At 52.3% G+C, this 26399-nt stretch overlaps 2 protein-coding genes across 2 annotated transcripts; both read right to left on the reverse strand.

Annotated features, from left to right (window-relative positions):
• Positions 1-351: 351 nt before the first annotated feature.
• KRT79 (keratin 79) lies at positions 352-11609 on the reverse strand. The gene is made up of 9 exons (XM_043447026.1): positions 11067-11609; positions 8939-9159; positions 7830-7890; positions 7634-7729; positions 3225-3389; positions 2893-3018; positions 1741-1961; positions 1242-1276; positions 352-1013 (listed from the first exon to the last, which is right to left on the reverse strand). The coding sequence occupies exons 1-9, from the start codon at positions 11541-11543 to the stop codon at positions 808-810; spliced, it is 1608 nt and encodes a 535-aa protein (XP_043302961.1). The 5' UTR covers positions 11544-11609; the 3' UTR covers positions 352-807.
• Positions 11610-17056: 5447 nt separating this feature from the next.
• KRT78 (keratin 78) lies at positions 17057-25165 on the reverse strand. The gene is made up of 9 exons (XM_043447288.1): positions 24723-25165; positions 24145-24359; positions 23035-23095; positions 22271-22366; positions 21308-21472; positions 20839-20964; positions 18339-18559; positions 18055-18089; positions 17057-17973 (listed from the first exon to the last, which is right to left on the reverse strand). The coding sequence occupies exons 1-9, from the start codon at positions 25086-25088 to the stop codon at positions 17567-17569; spliced, it is 1692 nt and encodes a 563-aa protein (XP_043303223.1). The 5' UTR covers positions 25089-25165; the 3' UTR covers positions 17057-17566.
• Between the last annotated feature and the right edge of the window lie 1234 nt (positions 25166-26399).

Consider the following 26399-nt stretch of genomic DNA (forward strand, 5'->3'; position numbering starts at 1 on the left):
AGTAAGTGGTAGCGTCGGGATTTAAACCTATTGTGAAACCCAAGACCTCTCCACTGAACACATGCTGCCTGCCTCGCGGAGTTGGCAGGGGGCACAGTAGCATTAGGGAAGTGGCTGGGCAATAGACAGCTGCTGGGAGCTGGGTCCTGCTGGGAGCTACTTACATAGTCTCTCCAGCTTTCTCCAGGAGGAGAGTAAGAGCCAAAGCCTACAGTGGTGATGGCACTGAACTAATGTGCTTTTAGCATGATTGAGATACTGTGAGCATGTGGTTGTTGCTGCCTAACCATCACTGAGTTAATCAGTTGACAGTTTCTGTTCTCTGGGCAGGACAGACAAGCCCCAGACAGCTAGCTGCAATTGCCATTTATTGAGATACATCACAGCACAGACAGGGGAGGGGGACGTAGGGAGATTCAGGGAGGGGGTGATCTGGTGGGAGGCGGGAGACCAACTCCTGACTTTCCTTTATCCTTTCTCAGCCTGACCTGAGTCCAGAGCAAATGAGCAGAAGAGGTGAGAGAAGCCGAGATGGCCTGGGGAAATCCAACCTCCTCTCCATGGTCAAAATATCATCCCTGAATCATCCAAACACATCCTGCAAACTAGTGGCCTTAACCACCCCTCCCATTCTGTTGCAGAACTAAGGAGAAAACCTGGGTAGATTTGAGCCCTTCCCAAAATGCAGATCCCATGCACCGTCTGGCATGCCGGTACCCTGGGTCAGTGGTCCTGGGGCTATTTCCTGCTCCTGAGGATGGGGAGTGGAGAGAGAAAGCGCAGGGGCCCCGGCTTGCAAGACAGCAGCTAATACCTCCGGCTGGACGTCTTGACCGTGGTGGTCTTCCGCAGGATGGAGGTGCCCCCAGAGACAGGCCCTCCCTTGACAGTGCTATAGCCCGCATTTGTGCTGAATCTGCCCTTGCTGGCGCCCCCACCCCCACCCAGGGAGATGCCACCCCCGAAGCCAGCCGCGCCACCTCCGCACACAGTGGTGGAGTTGCCCGTCATCGCTGCAAGAGAAAGGGTCTGGGTGAGGCAGGGCAGCCGTGTCAGGAGAGGATCCAGGGCCTCCAGACATCAGTGAGTGATGGGAATGAACTCAGACAGTGGTGCCCTGGGAAACTGGGGGCAGGGAGCTCATTCTCTGGGACCCCCCGAAACTGTCTCCAGGGCTCAAGGACAGATTGAAAGGACTGAGAAGAGGACTGGGGCCGGGCCCGGGGTGGCAAAATACTCACAAATGCTGACAGCACTGGGACATTCTCCAGACATCCTGGGGGAAGCAGACAGGCCAGGTGAAGGATCAGTGGTCCCAGGAGCCCAAGTAAAAACTTTCTCTCTCCCTCTCACTGTCTTTACAATAGATCAACTCAATGGGCCTTGAGACTCTCAGGAGCCGAGGCCACCCAAGACAAAATCAGGGGACCCAGCTTGGCCCAGGGCTGCCCTGGGCCAGGTACCTTTCCGCCAGGTCCTAAAGCCAGCGTAGCAGAGTAGGCCAGGCAGCTCCATCCTTCTTCTGCCCTCTCCTCCCCCCACACTTGCACCATAAGCAGCACCCCCGGCTCCAGTGGGATGGGAAACAAAACCCACGGAGAGTCTCAGGTGGTGAGTTACGAGCCCAGCTCCATGGTTGCTCCCTTACCCTCCTACCCTTGGCACAAGAACCAACTACATGGGATCTCCCACAGGGCAGGGCTGGGAGCCCTCAGAATCAGGATGGGGGGGCGCACCCACCTGCTCTCCTCACTCTCCAGCAGCTTGCGGTAGGTAGCAATTTCCACGTCCAGGGCCAGCTTGACGTTCATGAGCGCCTGGTAGTCACGCAGCAGCCGAGCCAGGTCCTCCTTGGCCTGATTCAGGGCAGCATCCAGGTCCCCAAGTTTCTTCTGAGCATCTTTTAATGCCAGATCCCCGCGCTGTTCCGCATCCGCGATGGCAGTCTGCAGCTGCTGGCACTGCCCAGGGCATGAGAGGTATTGGGCACACCCTCCAGGGTCATTGCATCCATCTCTCTGCCCTTAAACATCCCCAGCTCCCCTGACTGCCACCCCAACCAACTGAGAATGAAGGAAAAGAGAAATATTCCTCTGAGAGAGGAGGTGATACTATAAAAACAAGATCATGGAGCCCCACTGGGAAAGTTCTTACTGAAGTCTAATCTTAAGACCCTCCTGGAGGCTTTCCTGGTGGTTCAGTGGTTAAGAGTCTGCCTTGCAATGCAGAGGACATGGGTTTGATCCCCGGTCTGGGAAAATCACACATGCTGAGGAACAGCTAAGCCCATGTGCCACAACTACCGAGCCTCAGCACTCTAGAACCCATGCTCCACAACAAGAGACGCCACCGCAATGAGAAGCCCACGCACCGCAATGAAGAGTAGTCCCTGCTCACTACAACTAGAGAAATCCCGAATGCAGCAACAAAGACCCACCACAGTCAAAAAATAAAAGAAAGAAAGAAATCTTTAAAAAAAAAAAAACAAAAACCTTCCTGCTGCAACTCACCTCAGTGCCACAAAAGAGATAAAATAAATCATACAAGCTCACCATTAACCAAATGCTTCATTCTGCTCTTAGGAGAAGTCTATGCCTTGGAGTCAGCAACTGGGACCTGGACTCTTGAATGCTGAGACTCCTGCTCTGACCTTCTGGAGATGGGATCAATCTTCTTGGAGGGGGCTACTCTACCACTAATATGCTATGTGATCTTGGGCAAGTCCCTGTCCCTCTCTGAGCCTCAGTTTCCTCTCCTGTAAGAGGAGCTGCTTGATCTTATTGGTCCAGCGTTTGAGCATATCCCATCCATGAGGAGAAGAACAGGCCTCACCCCTGAGCACACCTCTGCCAACACCCAGGCCTGACCTTCAGGCCCCCACCAGAGGCTCACCTGCTTCTTGACTGCATCTGCCTCCCCCTGCAGCCTCTGCACAGTGCGGGTGAGCTCAGCGATCTCATTCTTGGTGTCCCTCAGGTTGTCCCCATGCTTCCCAGCAGTCACCTGCAGTTCCTCATACTGGAGACCAAAGAAATGGCAGGAGCTATCAAATCGTTCCGGGCCCACCTGGGTAACTGCTGGTCCTGGACCCACCCCACAGCTGGATGAGTAGGCTGGGTGTGTCTGGTCCCAGCCTCCGAGGAGCCCAGGGTCCCAGGCCTCTCACCAAGGGGAAGGTCTGGGTACAGGCCCAACCCGCACCCCTGAGCCAGCCATTCTCTCACCTTGGTCTGGTACCAGGACTCAGCCTCAGCCCTGCTCCTCTGGGCGATCTGCTCATACTGGGCCTTCACCTCAGCGATGATGCTGTCCAGGTCGAGGTTGCGGTTGTTGTCCATGGAGAGAACAACACTGGTGTCAGACACGTGAGTCTGCACTTGGCTCAGCTCCTGCAGAAACAGATGTAGCTGTCTCTAGCACCCCTGTCCCAGGCCAGGGGAGCAGCGGGTGGAGGAGTGATTTTGGCATCAGGAGGCCGTGCTCCCGCCCCTCCAGGATCCACCCTAGAAGGAATCTATGGCTGCCAGCAGAGCTTCAGTCTTTCCAGATGGAAACGGGGCTCCCAGTTGAATAGAAGTCTTTCTTGGTGTGGATTTGCAGGCTTCCAAGAGCCTAAAGAAGGAAGGAGTGCATTCTAGTTGTTGCCAGGCCCTGAGCCAGCAGGCTCACCTGTAATCCTCAGAACCCCCGGGAGGCAGGCGGGGCCACAGCTGGCCCACAGGAGGCTGTGCTGGGCTAAGTCTCTTCAGTCATGTCCAGCTCTTTGCGACCCCATGGACTATCGCCCACATGCCTCTCTATCCATGGGCTTCTCCAGGCAAGAATACTGAAGCGGGTTTCCGTTTCCTCTTCCAGGGTATCTTCCCAACCCAGGGATCAAACCCACATCCCCTGTGTGTCCTACGTTGGCAGTGGGTTCTTTACCACTGGCGCCACCTGGAAGCCCATATGTATACATATATGTGTGTGTATAATCAAGTCACTTTACCATATAACTGAAACTAACACAATATTGTAAATAAACTATATTTCAATTTAAAAAATTAGAAAGAAAGAACTACCAAAGCCAAAACTGATATCAGAGTAGACACACATTTAGATGTTCAAATTAGACTGGCTTTTAAAAGGTAGAATGGGTTGGAGATGGGGGCCAGGCAGAAAGACACAAGCTCTGAAGACAGACAAAGCTAAGTTTGAATGCCGGTCTGACATTCACTAGCTGTGGTACTGAGGTCCTCACTAAGCCTTACAAGGCCTCAGTCTCTTCTTCTGTAAAATGGCCGTGATAATACCTTCATAATGTAGTTGATCTGAGGATTCAGATTCATACCTGACCCATGGTGAGTGCTCAGTAAAGTGCATTATTTGCCCAGCCTTCTCCAAAGGTCAGTCAACATGCCCATGAAGCATATGCCACAGATAAAATCATTGACACAGTCGTGCGTTGCCAGTATTATCTTGCAGCATCACTCATCACCCTCCCCGGCTCAGGGTCCCTCTACAGCCCTGTGCCAGAGTGTGGTCCTGAGGAAAATTAACTCGGAATTTTTCAGAGAAGAGGCAAACACTATCTACCAGACACCACCAAGAGTGGATAAGGATGTTCTTGCTAGGACTAGAGGATAAATAGGACAAGCTTTCCGAAGAAAGAGCTAATGCAAGTGAGTTAAGGTGTGAGCTGTGGAGTTAAGGTGTGAGCTTTTTATCTACGCTTGGGGAAAGGAGCCAGAGATGTAGTGATGGCACTGAAGCAAGGGCTGGATCCCATAGGGACCCCCCCCCCAGGCCAGAGGGAAGCCACAAGGTCATTTTCCGGCCCTGTATGACAGGCCAGGGATTGGTGGTTGGCCTTCTGAATTTCCTTAAGATCTGGCTTGACCAAAACCAGACCATAAAGTCAATTACCGAGTGCTGTGTTAGCCATCACAACTGGTATGCAAGCAAGGGAACGACTGCTCTGGTCTTCACTCTTACCTCCCAAGGAGGCACAGAAAGTGACCCTGGCTTGGTCACTTGGTCAGCTCCCTTCCCTCCTAATTCTAATTCTGACCTAATTCTAACCTCCTCACCTAATTCTCCCACACTCTTGATGCCTGGTTCACCTGCTGCTCCCCAAACACACTGTGCTCAGTGTCATGGTGCAGGCTGGGGCCCTAGTTGGCAGATTCTACTTGCCCCTTCTTTAGAAGTCCCGTCCTTCCTTCGAAATCCAAAATGCTGTCTCCTCTGAAACTCTCCCAGCCCTCCCAGGAAGAGTCAGCCATAGCCTGTCCCATGCACCTCGCCTGTCCCAGCATGGCTCTCAACATATCATATGGAAACCTGCAAAGGCAGACTGTCCTTCCATGGCTGTGCAGAAGGTACTTAGCAATATGCAGCAGATGGACGGGGAACAGCAAAGGAACGGAAAGCTTTTTGAGACACTAGGAAAGCCAGTTCCTTCCCACTGAGAGACAAGGGCCTGGGCACCCTTGACCTGTCCTAAAAGAGAGACCATCCTAAGAGAAGAGAATGAGGAAACCCCAGATGGTGAATGACCATCAACGATCCCAGTAAAGAAAAAGCGACGGAGACACCTAAGAAATCATCAGAAGGCAGCACTGGGTTAACCCTACAGACAACCCAGGCAAAGCCAACAACTCTACTCCTACATTTGCTCTTTCCTATCAAGGGAAACAGTCATCAAACTGAAAAGGGCAGGATGCTTGGAAAGAAATGGAAGCCAAAAAAATACTGAGAGTAGGAAAGGCCTTGGCCTTTTGAGAACGTCAGTGGTCCAGGCCAGAGGAGAAAATACTAGGACCTCATGGCCATGGCCAAGGAAACAAATACCCCTAGAGATCCGTGAGAAATACGGACAGCAGAAGAGATTCCAGAACTTGAGACATGGAAATGTCCTCATTTTCAAAGGGGAGAGATTTAGACTTCTCCAAGTTAAACTTGACATAAACCTCCCATGAACCTCTAGAATGGACTCTAAACTATGTGTGAAAGGCATGGAGCCAACAAGACACCCCTAGGAAAAATCAAGCCAAATAGATTTTCTTTTATGCCTGCATTATCAAACTACTAAAGGATGCCGTGGATGTTGTTTGACCAAGACTCTTCTTTTTTTTTTTTTTTGAAGACATCTTCTTTCCTTCTCTTTGGAAATGCTTTTACTCTGGCATTCTTAAAAGTAAGACAGAAAAATGTGGGCCAGATTATGCCATAGTTAACTGTATTTTAAAATAGCTGAGCCACTTGAAACACGATTATATACTAGTGGAGTGATCAGATCAGCCTGGTGGGAAGGCATTAGTGAAGATCTCATTCTTGGAAGAGGACCCTTTGTTGGATAACCAACAAGGACCAACTGTATAGCACAGGGAACTCTGTTCAATATTATGTGGCAGCCTGGATGGGAGGGGAGTTTGGGGGAGAATGCATACATATATATATGGCTGAGTCCCTTTACTGTCCACCTGAAACTACCATGACATTGTTTATCAGTTATACTCTGATACAAAACAAAACTTTTTTTTTTAATTCAGCAGCCTATATACAGGAAGTTGGCAAACAGAGGGTGCATGTCTCACTTAAAATCATTCACATGGAAAAACCCAGGGGACTTTTAAGGGGCAAACATTTTGAAACAGCTTCTAAAATTAACACATAAACTAGTATTACAGTAGGCTGCATGAAGAGAAGTCTGGATCCATAACCTTCCTCCCCACCTCTGAATTTTCTGAATTCTGGACTAAGAATGCTGTTTCCCCAGCTTTCTCACATGCCACAGAAGCCAGTTCTCTAATCATCCTGACCACTAAAGTGTTGTCATATGGCAGACATTCGTCACTTGGAAGACAATTGGATACACGCAGCCCAGAGGGCAGAATCAGGGCCAGTTAAGAGCAGAAGTTGTGGGAAGAAGATTCAAGTCAGCTTTCCAATACGGTTGTTCAACAATGGAAATGCCTGCCCGAAAAAAGAGTGAGCTCCCTGACTCTGAAAGTTTTCAAGCAAAGACTACATGGTTCCCTGTGAGGTATATTAGAGAAAGGGCTCTTATACTGAGCACAAGATTGGCCTTTGGGTCCCTACTGAGTCTAAGAGTCCATGATCAACTCATGTCAAGTTCAACCTTCTTACCTTAGTCTTCAAAGCCCCTTTGTTTCCTGGAATCCCTCAAAATTCTGTGATCTACCTGCTACCCACACCTCACCTCCTGCTCTAACTTGGAATTTCAATCCCCACCCTTTGCCCATCTCAAGTCCTCCATCCTTTGCTCTGTTACAAACTGGGCAATAAGGAAAATAGTATAACAGTCCAAGGACGAAGTTTTAATTCCACAACTGCCTCTAGCTAACTAAGACAGCGTGGACAACTTACTCAGAGCTTCAGTGTCCAAGACTATAAAATGGAGACCATAACAGTACCTGTATTATGAAGTTGTTGAGGGGATTATATAAAAACCTTAGCCCAGTTCCTGGCCCATTATAAGCACAATAAGACTTGGATGCTAGTATGGATTAAGGGTCCAGGTGCTATATTCTACCAATGAAGTTGCACTACTGAATTCTGATCAGACTTTTAAGAGGAACCCCCAAAACTGTATGTGAATGTAAGTATCCCTGTCCATTGGCTATCTCACCTCTTCATAGAGATGCCTCAGGAAGTCCATCTCTTCCACCAGGTGGTCCACCGTGCCATGCAGATCCATTCGGCCTATGTATGCAGCATCCACATCCTGGGGGAGAGAGAGAGAAGGGCAGTGGGCTCAGCCCCCAGGACTCTTGCCCCTCTCCAAGTCAGCCCAGCACCCTGGCAGATAAAGACCACCTGCTCACCTTCTTGAGAACCACAAACTCGTTCTCTGCGGCAGTGCGCTTGTTGATTTCATCCTCATACCTGTTACACAAGGAAGACTCAACCCAGTTCACCTTTTAAGACACTGAACCTAGTTGGCTTTAAGGAGTCCCTAATAGGTCCCACGATGGCCAAGAACACCTCTGGGGAGCAGTTCTGTAATGCAGCCCACCAATGGAGAAACTGGGATACAGTTTTTAAATAATCCACCCACCCTCTTTGAGCAAGCGAACACAGTATTTGTGCAATAATATGGCAACTGAGAGCAGCCATCTCTTTGAATCAGAGCCCTTGGGAGGCTTTATGGGAACAGGTGAAGATGTGTCAACAGTGGTTAACCTTTGCATTCACTTTCTACAGCGGGATATCGTTGAAAATGCCAACTTCTGTCCAACTGCTTTCACTGAGACTTTTAAGATTTAAAAACTGCCAGTGTCAAGCAGTGGGGAAAGTTATGAATGTTTATACCTTAAACTTATAAATATACAGCTCAACCAATCATAATATGTGAATTTGTGTAGTACATTATTTGCATCTTGATTCAAATAAACTGTATTTTGAAAATTTGTGACACTTACAGAACAAGGGCAAGTTCAATCATTGATTAGATAGTTGATGATACTGAGGATTACTGTTTTAAAAGACTTAGGTGTTCTTATGGCATTGTGTTTGTATATTATTAAATCAAGTTATACAGATGAACTCTATGAATACACCCAGTAAAAATGCTTGTGAGTGAAATGACTTGGATGAATGAGATTTGCTTCAAGACAATAAGGGAAGAGGGAAAGGGAGTGAGTAGGGGTATAACAAGGTAAGACTGGCTGTGAGTTGATAATTATAAAAGCTGGGTAATGAGACCATAAAGGTTCATTACACTTTTCTCCCTATCTTATAATAGTTTTTAAAATTGTGACAACCCTCCAGGAGGCCATGGGTCCAGAGTGTGAGCCCCCATGGGAAACAGCTCTGTCTGAGCAGCCACCCAGCTGGGTCCTAGGACCCAGGAACAGGGTGGCCCTCTCTTGAGAGATCCCCATGCTGCCCCTCCCCATCCACACACGGCCACAGCTGGTCCAGCACTCCTCACTTGGTCTTGAAGTCCTCAGCAAGATCCTGCACATTCCTCAACTCCGAGTCCAGCCTCCCCCGCTCGCTCTGGAGGTTGTCCAGCTTCCCCCGCAGGTTGTTGATGAAGCGCTCAAAGAAGGGCTCCAGATTGTTCCTGGTGACACCTAATTTCTGACCCTGCTCCTGCAGCAGCGCCCACTTGGTCTCCAGCACCTTGTTCTGCTGCTCCAGGAACCGCACCTGAGCCAGAACAAGAAGGGTGGGCCGGGGCCTCCCCCAGCTCCAGGAGGGACCAAAGACCAGGCCCATCATCACCATCCATCCTGACCAGGACACACCATGGGGCAGTGCGGGGTCTATGCCTTGCTTTGGGGAGGACTTCCTGAGGCAACCATCTTTGCTGAAAAAGACAGTTCGATCCAATGACAAGGACTCTAAAGGATTAATAAACATAAAAGGTCCAGTTCGGTCATTTACTGGTTGGTGACAGTCAAGTCACTTCTCCCTGGGTCTCCTCTTCTCATTTACCCTGGGTAAATCAGACTAAATCAACGTTTCTGAACCCTAATTCTGCATCATGATCAAAAATTTTAAATGCAGAAACATCTATAGTATATGTGTATATATATGTACATATGGATATATACAAATATACCTACAAAGAGGGGAAAAGAAAGCAAAAGTGACAAAATGCTAAAAACTGGTTAATCTGGGTGAAAATAAATATAGGAATATATTGTACTATTATTGAAACTTTTCTGTTAACTTGACATTTTTTAAGTTTTTAAAATACGGATGTCCAGCCCTATCTCTATAGACTTAGAAGTGTGCTCATGGTGTGAGTTTAATGGGCCCCCAGGGGGATTCTCTGCCCAACCAGGCTTCTAAGACACCAGACACGGACAAACTTTCAGGCCCCCAGGTCCCAGGCTGTGATTCTGAGAGCCTGAGAGGAGTTTGCTTCTTTGACCTCTGGGACAGTCCCACAGAAGAACCAAAAGTCACTCGGGGAGACGGTGAAGGGTTGGGCGAAACAGCTTGCCTCATCCTTTGCCATCTGGTCTCTCCGGATCCCACCTCCACAGCACCCCAGGCCCATGGTTCCACGGCCCCAGGGCACCACGCAGCAGGTGTACCCGCCAGGAGCAGCGACCTCTTAAAGCCATGAACTGAGTCCCAGGCCCACCACTGCCTCCAGGTGATCCTGGGCAATCACTTTGTCTCTCCAGACCTCAATTTTCTCTTTTTAAAAACAGACACACTGTCACCTAGACTGACTCATGAAACACTGTGGGTATCATATAGGAAATGAGGCATCAGGGTCCTTTGGAAACCCACAAATCACTGAACCAACGTATGGTCATCCACCAGGATTCTCCTCATCATGGTCCCACTGATTGGGGGCCTTGGGGTAGTGGTAGAAAATGCAACAAAATGGACCTGGAAGTGCCAGGCATTAGTACAAGAGCTTGCCTCACTGGCCTGGGGGCCAGAGAAGGAGTCAGGATACCCCTGATCTGAGGCAGATCAAACTGCATATCCCTGAGTCATGGTGAACTGTGACCACTGAACTCAAGTCCACCCCAACACTGAGTTTCTTGGTTGGAACAGCAAGGAAGAATTGGAGAAGCCAAAAGGAGATTTCCTCTAGAACTCCCCACTGCTGCACTGTGTCCAGATAACATTTTTGTCCTTAGACCTCCTCCAAAACTAAGAGAACAGACAACACCTGGGGTTCTTGGGGACTTGACACTCAAGCCAGTTTTCCCAGTTAAAAAATGACAAGAAGCAGGAAGGGCCACCCCACTAAGAGGAATAATGAGGACAATCCACTATTTAATTGTACAATAAGGCTGCTGTGAAACCCCATTAATGATGACTGTAAGAAAGACTGCAACACCGTCAAGCTGAGCTGGGCCAAAAGGCCTCGTGAGTGCAACTCAAGAGTCATCATCACTTACAATAAAGACCATCCAGCCACTCAGGTCCAGGCATCCCATGCTCAGGCCAGAAGGGCTTCAAAAGTCACTCCATCCATCCCCACCCCAGTACACATGGGTTGCAACAGCCTCCGCCCCACCCACCCTCTCTCAGGGGCCCAGCTTGCACTCTTCGGCCCCTTCCTGCCTCCTTCCACCTGGGCCCACCTTGTCGATGAAGGAGGCGAACTTGTTATTGAGGGTCTTGATCTGCTCCCGCTCCTCCGTGCGCACCCGCTGGATCTCCGGGTCGATCTCCACATGGAGGGGCGTCAACAGGCTTTGGTTGACGGTGACCTGCTGGATGCCACCAGGAGGACAGACGGGCCCCAGCGTCGACCTGCTAGCCCCCAGGCCCATGTAGGCCCCGCCGCCAAGGCCGAAGCCTCCCAGTGCCCGCCCTGCCGAGGCCCCTCCAGCCACGCTGACCAAGATGCTCTTGCTGCCCCCCAAGTTATAGAGGCTCCGGCTCCCAAAGCCACCCATGCTGGGGCCACAGCGGGGCCCCCCGCCGCTGCCACTGTTCCGGGACACAGTCACCGAGCTGAAGCTGGTGCGGGCCCGGGAGCCACCCCCGCCACTGGCTGAGCTGGAGCTGAAGGCTCCTTTGGTGGAGTATGTCTGCCGAGACATGGAGGATCTCATCGCTGCAGCGGGGCCAGAGCAGAACGGAGAGCTGGGAGGGAGCACAGTGAGCTGCTGGGCCACTGATGGGCTTTTTATCTTTTCCCAACTGGGCTGGCTCCTGGGCTGCACAGACACTCCTGCCCCATCGCCCCAGGAAAAGAGGGAGGGGCCCTGAGGGCCGGGGGTGTTCCTCTCCCACTGCGGGAGGGAGGGGCTGCTCCCAGTTATCACCTGAGCTCCAGAGCCAGGGCTGAGCCGAATGTCTGGGGCCGGATGCCACCTCCTTCTCCCCCCCTGGGGCGCTCCTGACTTGGAACAGGATGACACGGGTTCCCAGGGCCACCCCCACCACCCAGGGGTGACTGGTCTCCTCCCACCCAGCCCCGGTGGCCACTGTTAATGGGCCTCTGTTCTGAGGTTGGTCCCAGGCCCCCGTGGTAAGCCAAAGCCCCAGGGCCTGGGCTGTGCAGGTGGTGGGGGTGGAAGCATTGGGCAATGGGCTGTGGAGAGGGTGCCCGGGCCTGCTCCAGTCCCACTCTCCCGGCCCACAGCCTCGGTGCCTTCTGGCAGCTCCAGGCTGGGGACACGGATGCCAGCCTGGGTTGGGGATAGCCTGTTCTTTTGTTGTATGCTAGCAGACTGTCTGCTCGGTAGAGAGCCTGTGCTGGGCAGAGGGGACACAGGACAGAAGAGGGTCCCTGCCTGACTCAGAGGCCTGGGCACTTAATAATAAGGAGGTAGAAGGGCCAAAGCCAGGAGATGAGGCAGGCAAAGACCGGGGGCTTCAACAGCCACCTGAGTCCCCACTGGCAGCATTCCCCCAGCAGGACCCAGCCATTTTAGGAGGAGTTGGAAGTGGGTGGAGGACACATCCCACTCTGGCTGGACATAGTACAGATTCAAAAAGTGTTGGAACTTCCCTGGTTACTCCATGCTTCTACTACAGGGGACAACGGTTCAATTCCTGGTCGGGGAACTAAAATCCTGCATGCTGCAAGGTGCAGCTGAAAAAACAAGATGTGTCCAACAAAAGCCCCGTGAAGCCTATAGATACCTCCAACATCCCATCTTCCCAGTCACAGAGCCCAGGGTCTCGATCCAGAAGGGGCCAGGGGGCTCCTCAAATCTCTTCACAGAGTCTTGTCCGTACCTACCACCTTGGGCAGCTGGGACCAAACACATCCCTGAGGAAGAACCTGGCAATGTAATGTTAGCCAGGTGTTAGGACAAGGAAGTGGTGAGGATGTGCCACTGATTACCCACCTCAGCTCTGCAAGGAAGTGGTCCCAGAAGGAGAGAGACTTGCCCGAAAAAAAGGAGCAGGGACAGCATTTGCTGTGGTCCCCACACAGCTGCCAGGGCCAGGATTGGGGTTCCAAAGGAGAGGACAAGGGACAACCCCTACTGCCCAAGGAAACAGGCAGAGACCAGGTGCTCTGGGCCCAGAGGAGGCTGTGGAATGGTTTCTAGGTGGCTGGGAGGCTGTAGTGGCTCCCAGTTGCCTGAAGGAGTTGAATCCAGCCTCCTAGGGCTTCCCTGGTGGCTCAGATGGTAAAGAATCTGCCTGCAATGCAAAAGACCTGTGTTCAACCCCTGGGTCAGGAAGATCCCCTGGAGAAGAGAATGGCTACCCACTCCAGTATTCTTGTCTGGTGAATTCCATGGACAGAGGAGCCTGGCAGGTTCCATGGGGTTGCAAAGAGTCAGACATGACAGGGCAACTCACACTTTTACTTTCCCACACCGGATGGGGGTGAAGATGCTCCCAGAACTAGTCCCTCAATGCCCAGGAGGGGGTTTTTTTCTCCCTGCTTGGAGTCAGAGCACCAGGCATTTGGGGGAGCTGAGCTGGGATGTGAACCCCCACTGAGCTGTGTGTCCCTGGGCAGCATTCAACTTCTCTGGGCCCCCTCGCCTCTGCTTATGACCAGGGCCCGCCAGGGAAGTCCTTTCAAAAGCGCTGGCCCTCCATCCCAAGACTGAACCATCACTTCCTGGGGAACTTGGTGTCCTGTCCCTGAGGCTATAACCTCTTTTTCAGCTCCCTTATCTCTTCCCCAGGAAGCATGGGAGGGGGAGACGGTGGCAAGTGGGGAAAGGAGTGATGTCAGCCATCTGAGTCAGGCACAGCAGGGTGGTGGGAGTAGAGTTGGCGGCAAACACACCCTCCACCCCTCCCCAGGGACTGACACCCTCCTGTGTTTACCTGGAACTCTGTGCCAAGCCGTGTGCTGGGGGCTGGTAACACCTGCCCCAGAGAAAGCCCACAGTCTCACCAGCCCCAGCCCAGACGGCGTGGGAGCCACTCCACCTTCTCCAGTCTGGCTCCCCACTCATCTTTATACAGGACACCCAAATTCAGACCTTTCTTCCATAGCTGAGGAGGCATGGCTCCCTCCCCACCTCTGCTGCTTGGACCAAGGGCCTCCGTCTTTGGAGACCCTTTCCTGTCCAGGGCCCCTCCCTGCAGAGGACACAAGAGAGGGGACAGAATGCTGCTGCTGATACAGAAGGGATGAGGCCAGACAGCCGATGGCATTAACCTGGCACCCAACATGGGCTGAACGACAGGAAAGATGCAGCGATGAAGAAAACAGTCAATGCCCTTGAAGAGCCCCATCCAGGGCAGGGTTTTCTCATCTAATAGGAACAATTATTATAGTCGGCATTTATTGAGCACTTACTACAGGGCAGATACCTTCAATACAAAAACACCTTCAAAACAAAAACATCCAGTCCCCACACTGGGGATTCTCCATATGCATCCTTTCTGCTCCGATTGATTCCCTGACCTCCCTGATCCCTGCAGGCCACTCCCTGGCTCTCTGGCTTCCAGAGGTGGGGGTTGGCCAAGGAGTGGGAGACATTAGTAGGAGATCTGGGAGACATGGGAGGTACTTCCTCCCAACCTCCTCCCTGCTCTAGGGGTGGCTGCCTTCCTCCATGCTTACAGCTTCTACCTGTTCCCACATCTCTATCACCCAGTCAGTCATCCACTCTTTCTCTCATCTCTTCAGCTCTACACAGAGGCACCATCCCCTCCTGATTTTCCTGGGACTATCCCACTTTAGCCCCTTTCCTAGTGGCTCAGATGGTAAGGAATCTGCCTGCAATGCAGGAGACCCCGGTTCAATCCCTGGGTTGGGAAGATGCCCTGGAGAAGGGAATGGCAACCCACTCCAGTATTCTTGCCTGAAGAATCTCCATGGACAGAGGAGCCTGGCAGGCTATAGCCCATGGTGTCACAAAGAGTCGGACATGACTGAGCAACTAACATGCTTGAACGTCCTCCTTTAACACTGAAAATCCCACACCCCAGAAAACCTCTATGCAAGTCAGAGTTTGGCCACCGCTGCCAGAGGAGAAGGTGGGGGGTGATGGGAGTGGCAATGGCTTCCCACCACTGACCACCTCTGGACTTTCCATCCCATGATTGTGTCCTTAGCCACACCCGCACCTCTGTAAGGAATTCTTTCATTAAAGTCCATTTAGCGGAACCACCTTGAGTACACTGATTTCCTTCTGGGACCCTAAATGTTCCCACCCCCCATGGCCTTATGAGCTGAGTATTGTATTACGAATGCCTTTTCACAGGTGAGGTAACTGAAGCATGGAGACGAGAGGTCAGGGAACTGGTCACACCACCAGTAAAGGGCAGAGCCAGGATTCAAGCCCAAGAAGTCTAGCTCTAGGACCATGTGCTCACCCACTAATGGCTCTCTCACAGAAGGCAAAGGCTGGAAAGCTCCTTCTTAGATACTTTTGATGGAGAGAACCTATGGGTCTGAGAAAAGGGCTGGCCTCCCCCTAAAGCAGAGAACAATGGTGTGACCTAGACCCTGATGCTGGGAAAGATTGAAGGCAGGAGGAGAAGGGGACGACAAAGGATGAGATGATTGGCCGGCATCACCAACTCAATGGACGTGAGTTGGGGTAAACTCCTGGAGTTGATAATAGACAGGGAGGCCTGGTGTGCTGCAGTCCATGGGGTCGCAAAGAGTTGGACATGACTGAGCAACTGAACTGAACTGAACTGAACCTGCAGCTCAGGCCATAGAATTGGGAGCTGGCTGGGTAGAGAGGAGGAAAAAGAAAGAAGACGTATAGGAGCCTATGGGCTGATGGGGGATGAGAAGGTGACACTCCCACTCTCCAAGCACCTGGTTCTGATGCCCACACTCCCGGTTTCCTGCAGAGCTCCCTGAAAAAGAGGGAGGGAGAAGTTTCCAATGTCACGTTCAGACAGGCTCAGAGACGGAATGAGCACGAAGAGGTAGGAGAGATGGGCATAGTTTCTGTCCCAAGTCCCCAACAAACCTCAGACACAAGCTGAGCTGCTGATCCCCATCCAGGGTGCAGATCACCCAGAGGTCCCAGAGGTCTCAGACTAATATGGAAGCTGGGTTCCAGACCAGAACCATGTAGAGACAGAGACAAAAATAGCAACAGGCTGTGCCAGGAAGTGTCTGGTGCATTCTGACATGGAGAATTAGGGAAGGCTTCCAACAGAGAGAAAAATGGGCACAATCTTGGGAAGAAGGAAGAACAGGGATGAGTGGGGCTGTCCTCAGTTGGGAATAGAGCCTACTGTAGGCAGTTAACTAGGGAGCAAGCTATGAGAGCCACTAAAACATCAGTGGGGATGGAGGAGATGGCGGGCATACCAGGGAGCATAGTGGAGGGTTGGAAGGAATCCCTTAATGATCTGATTGGTGTGAGGTGTGAGATGCCCACAGGACCTACTCAAACAATGTAGATACTCCATAAATTGCCTTCTGAGGAGAGTGAGCTGGGTACCTGCATAGCTTTTGTTTTGTGGGGTGGGGGTGGGGGAGGTGAGCTATGCAAGCCTGGGGCAGAGCAGAATTGCTGGAAGGAGTGGCAGAGAAGCTGCACATCGCCAAAAGGAACCTTTGTCTCTGCCTTGCAGCCTGTCTTCTAAATGCCCTTGGAACACATGTATAAGGCTATGGCTTAGCATCAGTGCTGAATTCACCTGCCCAGGAGAAGCAGCAGGTTAAATTTCTGAGGTGAGAGATGGAAGTGAGATAACAAGACCCAAGCTTACCACCCTGGGTAGAGCTAGAACCAGCACATCACTGGGAGGAGACTGGAAGAAGCAAGAGGACACAAAAGGACCTCAGCACAAATCCCAATCTCCAAACCCCAGGTATGTGAATTTGCTGTAAAAGGCCAGTTATAAGGAAATGGCGATCTACTCCAGTATTCTTGCCTGGAAAATCCCATGGACAGAGGAGCCTGGCAGGCTACAGTCCATGGGGTTGCAAGAGTCAAACATGACTCAGTGACCAAACCGCACTCTGTCCCTGGAAACCAAGGGCTCCGAGAAGGAAGGTCTGGCTCTCATGAATGGGAGGGGTTATACTGGAGACAGAAGGGCTAAGAGAGACACATTAGGAGAGCACGACAGGTCTGATCATCTTACCAGAGTAAGCCTAGTCCTGGCACTCAAAAAAATTCATGGGAGGGAAGGAGTGGGGAAGCGGGAGGGAGAAAGAAAGGAAGACCCATTGCAGGGAGAACTGGGTGCTGCTTTATTTCACAGAGAATAAATGGACAGAAATACAGAAATGGTGGCCCAGAGGCAGGTGAAGAGGGCAAAGGTATGGCCCTTCGTTCCAGCCCTCAGGCTCTGGTCAGTGGGCCTCGACCCTTCCCCTTGGGATGGAGATGCAATCTTGCCAAGCCCAATCAGGAGTTTTCCCAGCTTGGTTGTAGGCTGCAGAGAGAGGGGAGGACGAGGCTGGCTGGTGGGCTGAGGCTGGGCCCTGTGCTCCTTGGTTGGGGCCGGCAGCAGACAAGTAAAGATGCAAATTAGCACGCAGAGCAAGGCTAGACTGGACGAGCATTCAGAACAGCAAGTGGGCAGGACCCGCTGACTTCTGCAGGGTCCCCTGTGGCCGGCTCAGGCTGTGGGCAGTGAACGCAGAGTCGGCAGCACAGGGGTGGGAATGATGAGGATGAGAGAAGATCTAAGAGGGCTCGGGAAAGCAGGGGTGAGTAGGTGGCCTCTGGGTCACTCAGTATGTGACAGACGTTTTCAGACTTGACTCAACCGTCTTCTTCAGGATAGTGTGGCTGGTGGAGCAAGAGGAAGAGCCCGACACAGAGCTAGAGCCCACAACAGGGCCCTGCCCAGAGCCCAGGATGATGCTAGAGCCACCAGTCACAATGATGGAGCCTCCCTTGACGACACTGGATTCTCCCTCCATGACACTGGAGCCTCCCTTCACGATGCTGGAGCCTCCCTTCACGACACTGGAGCCTCCCTTCACAATGCTGGAGCCTCCCTTCACGACACTGGAGCCTCCCTTCACGACGCTGGAGCAGCTAGACCCAAAGCTGCCTTTCCCGCCTCCAAGTCCACAAGTGCCCACCAGGCCACCATCTGCTCCTCCAGACACGACGGTGCTGCCTCCCCCAACAGCTGCCAAGAAAGAGGCCAGGGTCACAGCAGAGTCCTCGACTGCCCGTGGGAACCCCTCTCCCAAAGTCCCCTGATACTCACAGAGAGTCACCTGGCTGGCGCATTCCCCAGACATCCTGGGGAGAAAAGACAAGAGGAAGAAACACTAAGAAGGGCTGCAAAGAGTGTGTCCCAGGGTGCTTTTCGGCCACTTGGAGCAGCACACTCTGAGCAGATAGAATCCCCCAATTTTAAATCCCTCCCAGCAGAATAGGTGGCCCTGAGCAGTTCAGAGTGTGGAGAAATCTCTCAGCATCCTGTGTTGGCCTGGCATCCCCCACCCCCACCTCGCTCACACATCCCCAGGGCCCTGACTGGCCCCTCACCTGCACTCCTCGCCCTCCAGCAGCTGGCAGTAAGTGGCAATCTCCACATCCAGGGACAGCTTCACGCTCATCAGCTCCTGGTAGTCACGCAGCAGCCGCGCGATGTCCTGCTTGGCAGTTCTCAGGGCGGCCTCCAGCTCGGCCAGCTTGGTCTGAGCATCCTTGAGGGCCAGGTCCCCACGCTGCTCAGCATCAGCAATGGCAACCTGCAGGCTGGCGTTCTAGCGAAGCATGGAGATAAGGGAAAAAGTGACTGTCAGCACGGCACGCTCACCCGAAGTACCTACTATAACTTAAAAGCTGAGATGGACCGTAATCTCATGAGCCCAAAATTATTCTTGGCCACGCCCAGCTCTTCTCATTCTAAAAGGAAGTGTTCCTTCTTCTGCTTCTTAAATCCTAGAACGGGTTAAGTTGTGTCCTCAAAAATGTCATGTCCACCAAGAACTTCAGAATATGACCTTATTTGGAAAGATATGGTCTTTGCAGATGTAATGAGTTAAGGATCTCAAGATGCTATCATACTGTATTTAGGGTAAGCTCTAAATCCAGTGACCAATGTCCAGGAAAAAGATGAGGGGATACAGACACTGAGATAGATGCAGGCAGAGATGAGAGTGAGGCATCCACCAGACAAGGAATTCCTGGAGCCACCAGATGCCATGAAGGACTCCCCCAGCTCCTTCAGAGAGCACAGCTGCTGACACCTGAGTTCAGACTTCCAGCCTCTGGACCAGACAGAACAGTTTTCTGTTCTTTCAAACCATCAAGTTTGTGATACTTGGTCACAGCAGCCACAGGAAATGAATCCATCTCCTTTGCCACTTTCCCCAGTGATTTTTCCGTATTTCTTCCCCTAGCCCTAACCCTCAGTGCCAGCCCTCAAATAGTTTCTCTCTCCCAAGGTACTTACAGCTCCTCCTGTCCTGGATGGGTCATTATCCATGTGCTTTTTAGAACAACCCCATTTCAAATACTTTGTCCCGATGTTGTCAGAGTCTATCAAACTATGGGCCTCAATTCGAAAAACACGTTCTCTGTGTTCACCTCTCCAATCCGATAGAAAACTCCTAGAGGAAAGACTGCATCCCTGTCTAATCAGCCATCTAGCTGATTTACCCTCACATTTGGGTCAGGAAGGAAGGCATTCCCTAAAGGCTCTCATTATTCATTTTCCACAAAGCACCCCATGGATGGGGACACTGTCTCCCTTCTCCTGATGAAGAAACTCAGCCCTGGAAAGGAGTGAGAGGTGGAGCTGGGACCCTAATTCAGGACATTTGAGGTCCAGTTCACTGCTCTTACTTTAGTCTCCATTCATCAGGTTTGTGCATGAAAAGGAGGAGTAATAGGGGGTGGGTCCCCAGGAGGGATTCTCCCAGGAAAGACACCTTGCTCTACAGGAGAACAGTGGTTCCCAGACATGGGCACATAGTGACTCTCCTAAGCGCTCACCACTGGGCTCAGACTCCACGCGCTTTGTCATTACCTGGTGAGCTTTGTTGAGAAAGCAGGTTTCTGGACTCCACCCTTAGAGACTCTGATTCCCTGTTGCCAGTGGGAGGCCCAGGAATCTGTATCTTATCAGACACCCCAGAGAATCCCCAAGCTTCCAAAGCAAGAAGTCCAAAATTATGGGCAAAACAAAGTGGCAGCAAATTGAGTAATAGGACCTGGTCACCTTCACCTCTGGTCCTGCCTTGCACTTCAAAGGAGAGCAGGTCAGGACGTCTGGAGACTGCGTATGGCCTTTGGATGATCTGTACTCCAAGAACTTTCTCCAAGATCTGTGCCTTGCTCACACATGCACGGGCCACACATGACTTGGGAATCAGGCTGAAGTGCTTGAGGAAACCCTCTGACTCTGTGGTCTCAGCTCTCAACCCTCTGTTGATCCCAAAAGAACGATTCTTTGGGCTTAGGGAAAGTGAGGGCAAAGACACTTGAAAACTTAAGAGTCTGTAATATGGAAATGAGGTCTCCAGGAGGAGCAGGAAACCACCTCCCTACCCTTGCCATCCTTTCCGTCCACCTCTCCCCGCTCTTCCTACCCACAGCATCACCCGACCCTAAGGGGGCCTCGGCACCCCACCATCCTGCCCATGTCCCCCGCTCCCTGAGATCCTGGTTCTCTCCCTCCCCAACAGGGGACCAGGAAACCCAGTGCATGGTCTTAGAGTCCTTGCTGGACTTGAGGACTAAGTGTCAAAAGAAGAGATTAGAAAAGAGATGAATTAACCCTCTCCCCTAGGAGCCAAAAGCGCCAAGTGCATGTGGGCATGGAATGCAGTGAGAAGGCTGGGCTGGGGTTGGCAGTGCGGAGCCCATGCAGCTAGAATCCCCTGGGAGGAGAGCCGAACCCCTCTGATATGGGGCTCAAAGTGCTCTTGACCCCAAATTATATGAAGCTCCAATGAGTTATCAAAGTTTCACACCAACCCCGCAGTGACCCCTGCACAAAGATGTTAAGACAGAAGGCTTGGGGGCTCGGGGCCCTTACCTGATTTTTGACGTTCTCAATCTGACTCTGCAGCTTCTTAATTGTCTGCTGCAGCTGAGTGATCTGGACTTTGGTTTCCTTCATGCTGTTCCCATGAAGCTGGGCACATGCCTGAAGCTCCCGGTACTGAGGGGGAACAGAGGTGACACCGTCAGTGGGGAGCACCCCACCTTTGACCTTTGACCCTCACCTTTGACCATGGCCCCGGCTCTCTGCCTCCTCACATCCTCATCCGGAATGCAGGTGAAACGCTGAGACTAGGACGTGGTGGGATGAGGTTGTGGAACTCCAAGCTCGTCTCCCGTGCACTGCCTCCCGGAGAGGGAGAACAAGGTACCCACCCAGCCCTGGTGCTCCAGACAGGTTATCAGAACTGCCCCAGCCAGACTGAGGTGGACAACCACCCCAGGGGGGCAGGCAGGGAGACCCAGTCTTTTCCAGCTCAGTGCTAGCCCCCCAGCCCCAGCACCTTGGTCTGGTACAGCAGCTCGGCTTCGGCTTTGCTGGTCCGGGTGATCTCCTCATACCGGGCTCGGACCTCGGCGATGAGGTCTCTGAAGTCCAGGCAGCGGTTGTTGTCCATGGACAACACCACGGACATGTCACTGGCCTGGGTCTGCAGCTGGCCCAGCTCCTGCGGGGAGGACCAACTCAGTGTCCCATGGCTTCCCGGCTCCCCTTCCCCTTGGAGCCCCAGGGAAAGTGGGCAGAGTGCCTGACTTCCTGCGCCCCCTTCAGAGGCAGCCCTCATTCATGCCAGCTGGCACTGAGCATGCCCTGTCCTCTTATCTGGAAGTGAGGGCAGTCCAAGGACTCCTGGACGTTAAAGGAACATGTCCTCGGGGCCCCAAATCATCTGGCCCACGTCACTCCCTGACCTCCTATCACATCCCCTCCCTCTTTCTCCTTGCATTTCCTCAAAGACCAGTAGGCTCCTGGCTCCCTCTGCCTGGAATCCCTCAAGCCACCCCCCACCATGTGGCTAACTTCCTCACCTCTGTCAGATCTTTGCTCCAATTTCGTCTTCTAAATAAGGCCATCTGACCACTCTGAAACTGCCACCAGCCCTACCCCTCCATGTTCCCAATCCTCCTCTCCCAGTTTTCCTTTTTACATAGCATTTATCACTTCTAACATGCTATGTAATTTATTTATTTACCAGGTCTACTGCTTATTGTGTTCATTATTTCCCAGCCTCGTGATTTTTGTCTGGTTATTCATGGGTGTATTCTCAATACCTAGCAATTCACCTGGTACATGCTCAGTGATTGTCAAAGGACTGAATGACCAGTGTCTAAGTCACCCTAACCAGGCTTCACCTCCCAGCCACTCCCACTATGCTGTGGCCACAGGGAGCCTGCCTGTGCTGTCCCCCTCCCTCATCCCGCCTGCCCTAGGCAGACCATTGCTTCTGCCCCTGGAGAATCCTCACTTCTTCATAGAGATGTTTCAGGAAGCAGATGTACTCTTTCAGATCCTCCACCTTGCTTTCCATCTCCATCTTGCTCAGGAGAACCTCGTCTGCATCCTGGGGACAGAAAGACAAAAACCATGTACCCCCACATCCTCTTTGGGGGTCCCTATCTGACCCAGGAGTTCTGTTCACACACTGCCCAGCACACACACCCCTATGGCCCTCTCCAGCTCCCATTCCTTCCTCTCTCAGCCCCGCCTTGCCCTGCTCTTTCTTTTGTCTGCCATTGACCCACACTGCCTTCAGGAAGCCTTCCCTAATTCATCCCAACCGGTTCGGCTTCTTCCACTCCCTCCCCACCCTCTCCCACAGTGACTCCCAGAGCTCATCACATAGTCCCTCAGTCGGATCTTGTTCAAGGGTCCCTGTATCTAAGTATATGTTCCATTTCCCCACAGGGTCCCTGTAGATGTGTGACAGCATGTGACATGTCACACACACACACACGGTTCTCGCAGCCCAGATTCTGTGCACAGTGAATGGCTCAGGATTCAGGTAGTGGGACTTCTCGGGTGGTCCAGTGGCTAAGACTCCGTGCTCCCAAAGCAGGGGGCTGGGGTTCAATCCCTGATGAGGGAACTAGATTCCACATGCCGCAACTAAGAGTTTGCCCGCCACAACTAAATATCCCACATGCCACAATTTAGGCCCAGTGCAGCTTAATAAATAATTTTTTTTTTTTTAAAAAAAAGGATTCAGGTAGAGCAGTTGAACCCACTCACCTTTTTGAGGACCACAAATTCATTCTCCAGTGTGGCACGCTTATGGGCCTCACACTCATACCTGCCAAGTAAGCACAGAAAGACGCTGCCTAGGGTGCTGGCATCAGAGCCGAGGACTGTCTCCAAGCAGTCTCCAAGCGAAGGTCACTCCGCTTTAGATGCTCCAAAGCGGGACCCACCACCAGCCTGCACCTCTATTCTTCCATCAGGAAGTTTTGTCATGTCCTATGTCCCTCTTCACTCTCTCAACCCAGGTCCTCTATGACATCAGGTCACTTAGCTTCACGTCTGGAAGGCACTTTCAAACACTTCTCACAATCACTTACCGCTCACAATCATCATCTGAAGCAGGCATTCTGGATTTTATCAGAGAGATTATAAGATGTGCCCAGGTTATAGATAATTAGATGGCCCATGCAACTCTAACACCCAGGTCTCCTGGCCCCAGTCTTTCTAGGACCCTCCATGTGGGCCCTGGAGCCAACCTCCTAATGGCTCTGGAACGTGAGAAAGGCATTATCCCAGTCTACAGATAATGGAAACTGAAGCTGGGAAAGATGAGATTCATTGCTCAAGGCCACACAGCTATTCCTTGCTCATAGTCACCAAACCTGAGCCTTCTGTGGCTTCAGAGCTCTCCCCATATCACCAGGTGACCTCGTGGGGAATCCAGAACTGCAGCCAGCTGTGAATCATGCCACAGGCCCAGGGATGGTCCCACTAAGTGAATTCCCTTCTACCTCTGAGACCAGAGAATATCTGAGTCACTTTAGCCCACAGCCTGCTCAACAGGAATTTCTCAAGAAAAAACCCACAGGAACATTCTTTAAATAAGCCCCTCCCCACCTTGACCAGAAACGTGGCCCTCATAGTCAGGGCCTGCTAGAATCGAGGCTCTCCAGTCCTGGGTATCAGGGGCTGGGGGGGCCTCTTACCTGCAGCAGATGGGGCCCCCTGAGAATCAGAGAGAGTGGGAATGCAGAGAGGCCAGAGGGGAGGCCTGTCCTATGACTCCAGGAGCTCAGAGGAAGGACCACTTCCAGCAGGCAGCCTGATTCAAGCCCTCCCAGCTGCCACCCAGGCCCCATGGGGATGCTGTGGTTCACATACTTAGCTTTATACTCCTCCTCCTGGCCCTGGCAGGACTTCAGCTCGGCATCCAGAGACCCTCGTTCCCTCTGCAGCCGCTCCAGCTGTGTCTTGAGCTGGACCAGATAGGTCTCGAAGAAAGACTCCAGGCCCTGGGGTCTGTCACTCGACCCCTGCTGCTGCAGCAAGTGCCACTTGGTTTTCAGGACCTTGTTCTGCTGCTCCAGGAACCTCACCTGCCACACAAGCAGAGAGTTCCCGAGGCTCCTGCCAGACTCCCTGCCTGGGCACAGCCTCCCGGACAACTCTCAGGCCTGAGGAACAGTCGAGCCGGCCTGGAGCCTTTGAGGCCTTTGATAAATATTTGCCCATACACTCAATGAATTATAATGACATTTCTATAAAGGGAATTTCAAAACACCAATTAAACATAGCCTCGGCATAACCAGAGAGACTCCAGTTAGACCACAAGAGGGACTTCCTTGCTGTAAGTGATTAGAAAAGGAGTAGGAGGCTAGACTGCCCCTTTCCCAAGTCCATTGAAAACAGTTCCTCCGAGGCAGGCACAGAGACAGGGGCTTAGCTGAGTGGACCCTCACCTTGTCAATGAAAGAAGCAAACTGGTTGTTGAGGACTCTGATCTGTTGGGTCTCCTGAGTCCGAACCACCTGGAACTGGGGGTCGATCTCAATCTTCGGTGGGGTCAGAAGACTCTGGTTGATGGTCACTTGCTGGATGCCTCCCGGAGGGCACAAGGAAAGCCCAGGCCCACCACTCCCCTCCCCAAGCCGCACCCCTAACCTTCCCCATGAACCCCAGGTCCTTCCACGAGAGCCTCCTCGGCACCCCCGAAAGGAACTGAGGCTCCTGCTGCTGAAGCCAGACCTGCTTCGGCCCACCGATTGGGCAGAACAGGCTGAGCGAGCACTGAAGCCCCTCCGGGCCCGGCAGGGAGAGAGAGACATGGCAGTGACTGAAGGTCTCAGGGCTGCAAAGGATCGTCAAGAGCGAGTTCCTGCCCTGAGGCCCGGCACGAGATTTTTATCCCCTCCCGTGCCTGGGCTGGGCCTTGGAGAGCAAGATGCTCTTGGCCTGACTGTGTCTGTCACCGGCTCCAGCTGACCTCTTCTGACACGCCTGGGAATAGATGCCCGGCACGTGCAGGGCCCAAGGAAGAGACCCAGAGCCTGACCTCTGAGCTCCAGGCTACAGGAAGGGTGGGCACATTCTGAAGACCAGGAAGCAGCCAGAGACTGGGACTTCAGTGCTGGCGGATGGGGAGAGAGGGCCCTGAGCAAAGTCACTGCGGGTCATTCAAGGAAGGCTTCCTAGAGGAGGAGATGGGAAAGAAGGAGGCACATTCAAGGGGAAAAGAAGATGGAGGGGGTTCAAATGGAGCACTTGAGTACCCTGCAGATGCTGGACAGGAGAGCACAGCTTCTCAAAGGAGGATCCACATACAAGAGGAGAAGAAGGAAGGCTCTTTGCAGCACAGGAGAAGCCAGGAGGTTAATAGAGGTGTTACTGTCATCGCTGGCTTAAAGACACTGCAAGATTTGGAAACGAAACAGAAAAACAGGGTATCCAAGTCCCTCCTCTTGCCCAACCCAGCAATCATCGACAAGGTGCCACCCAACTCAAACCAGGCCTCTCCACCTGGGATGGCGGCAGATAAAGCATTCCTAAGCCCAGCCTGTGTCCCTTCCACAAACACACAGCACCAGGCCCATCAACCTGGGTCTCGCACTGCATTTGTCAAGCTACTCATCAGAGCTCCCAGGCTCTAAAATAAAATGTACATTTAGAAACACCCTTCCCTTGGGGACTGGGAACAAACATAGGAGCTTTGGGGCTTTAGATTCAATCCCTGCCCTGGGAGTTTGCTAACTGGAGGAGCCCCAGGGTTCATCACTCAGCGATTCTCCCACCCGGTGGAGGACGCAGGCAGCATTCAGCTGCCTCCCCTGTTGCCCTCCCACTGTGGGCAGGGAGGGCTGGCAGCTCTGATTTTCAGAAATTTCCAAAATGTCTACTTTCCATGAAGGGAGGGCTATTTCTCCCTCATCCTCCCCCCATTTCTTAGAGCCTGATGCACCCTGAGGCTGGGGTACTGGGGTCTTTGATAATGCAACTCAAAGCCAGTACAGAGACTCACAGAATAACGAACACGCAAGAGATGTGCTATGAGGAAGTCAGTCCTAGCAATGCAAACAATCCCGTAGACGCTCCAACCCTGGCAACAGACAACAGTGAGCGTGTCTCCCCTCCCTCTAGAG

This window comes from Cervus canadensis, chromosome 25 (assembly GCF_019320065.1).
Source record: "Cervus canadensis isolate Bull #8, Minnesota chromosome 25, ASM1932006v1, whole genome shotgun sequence".
Lineage (NCBI taxonomy): Eukaryota > Metazoa > Chordata > Mammalia > Artiodactyla > Cervidae > Cervus > Cervus canadensis.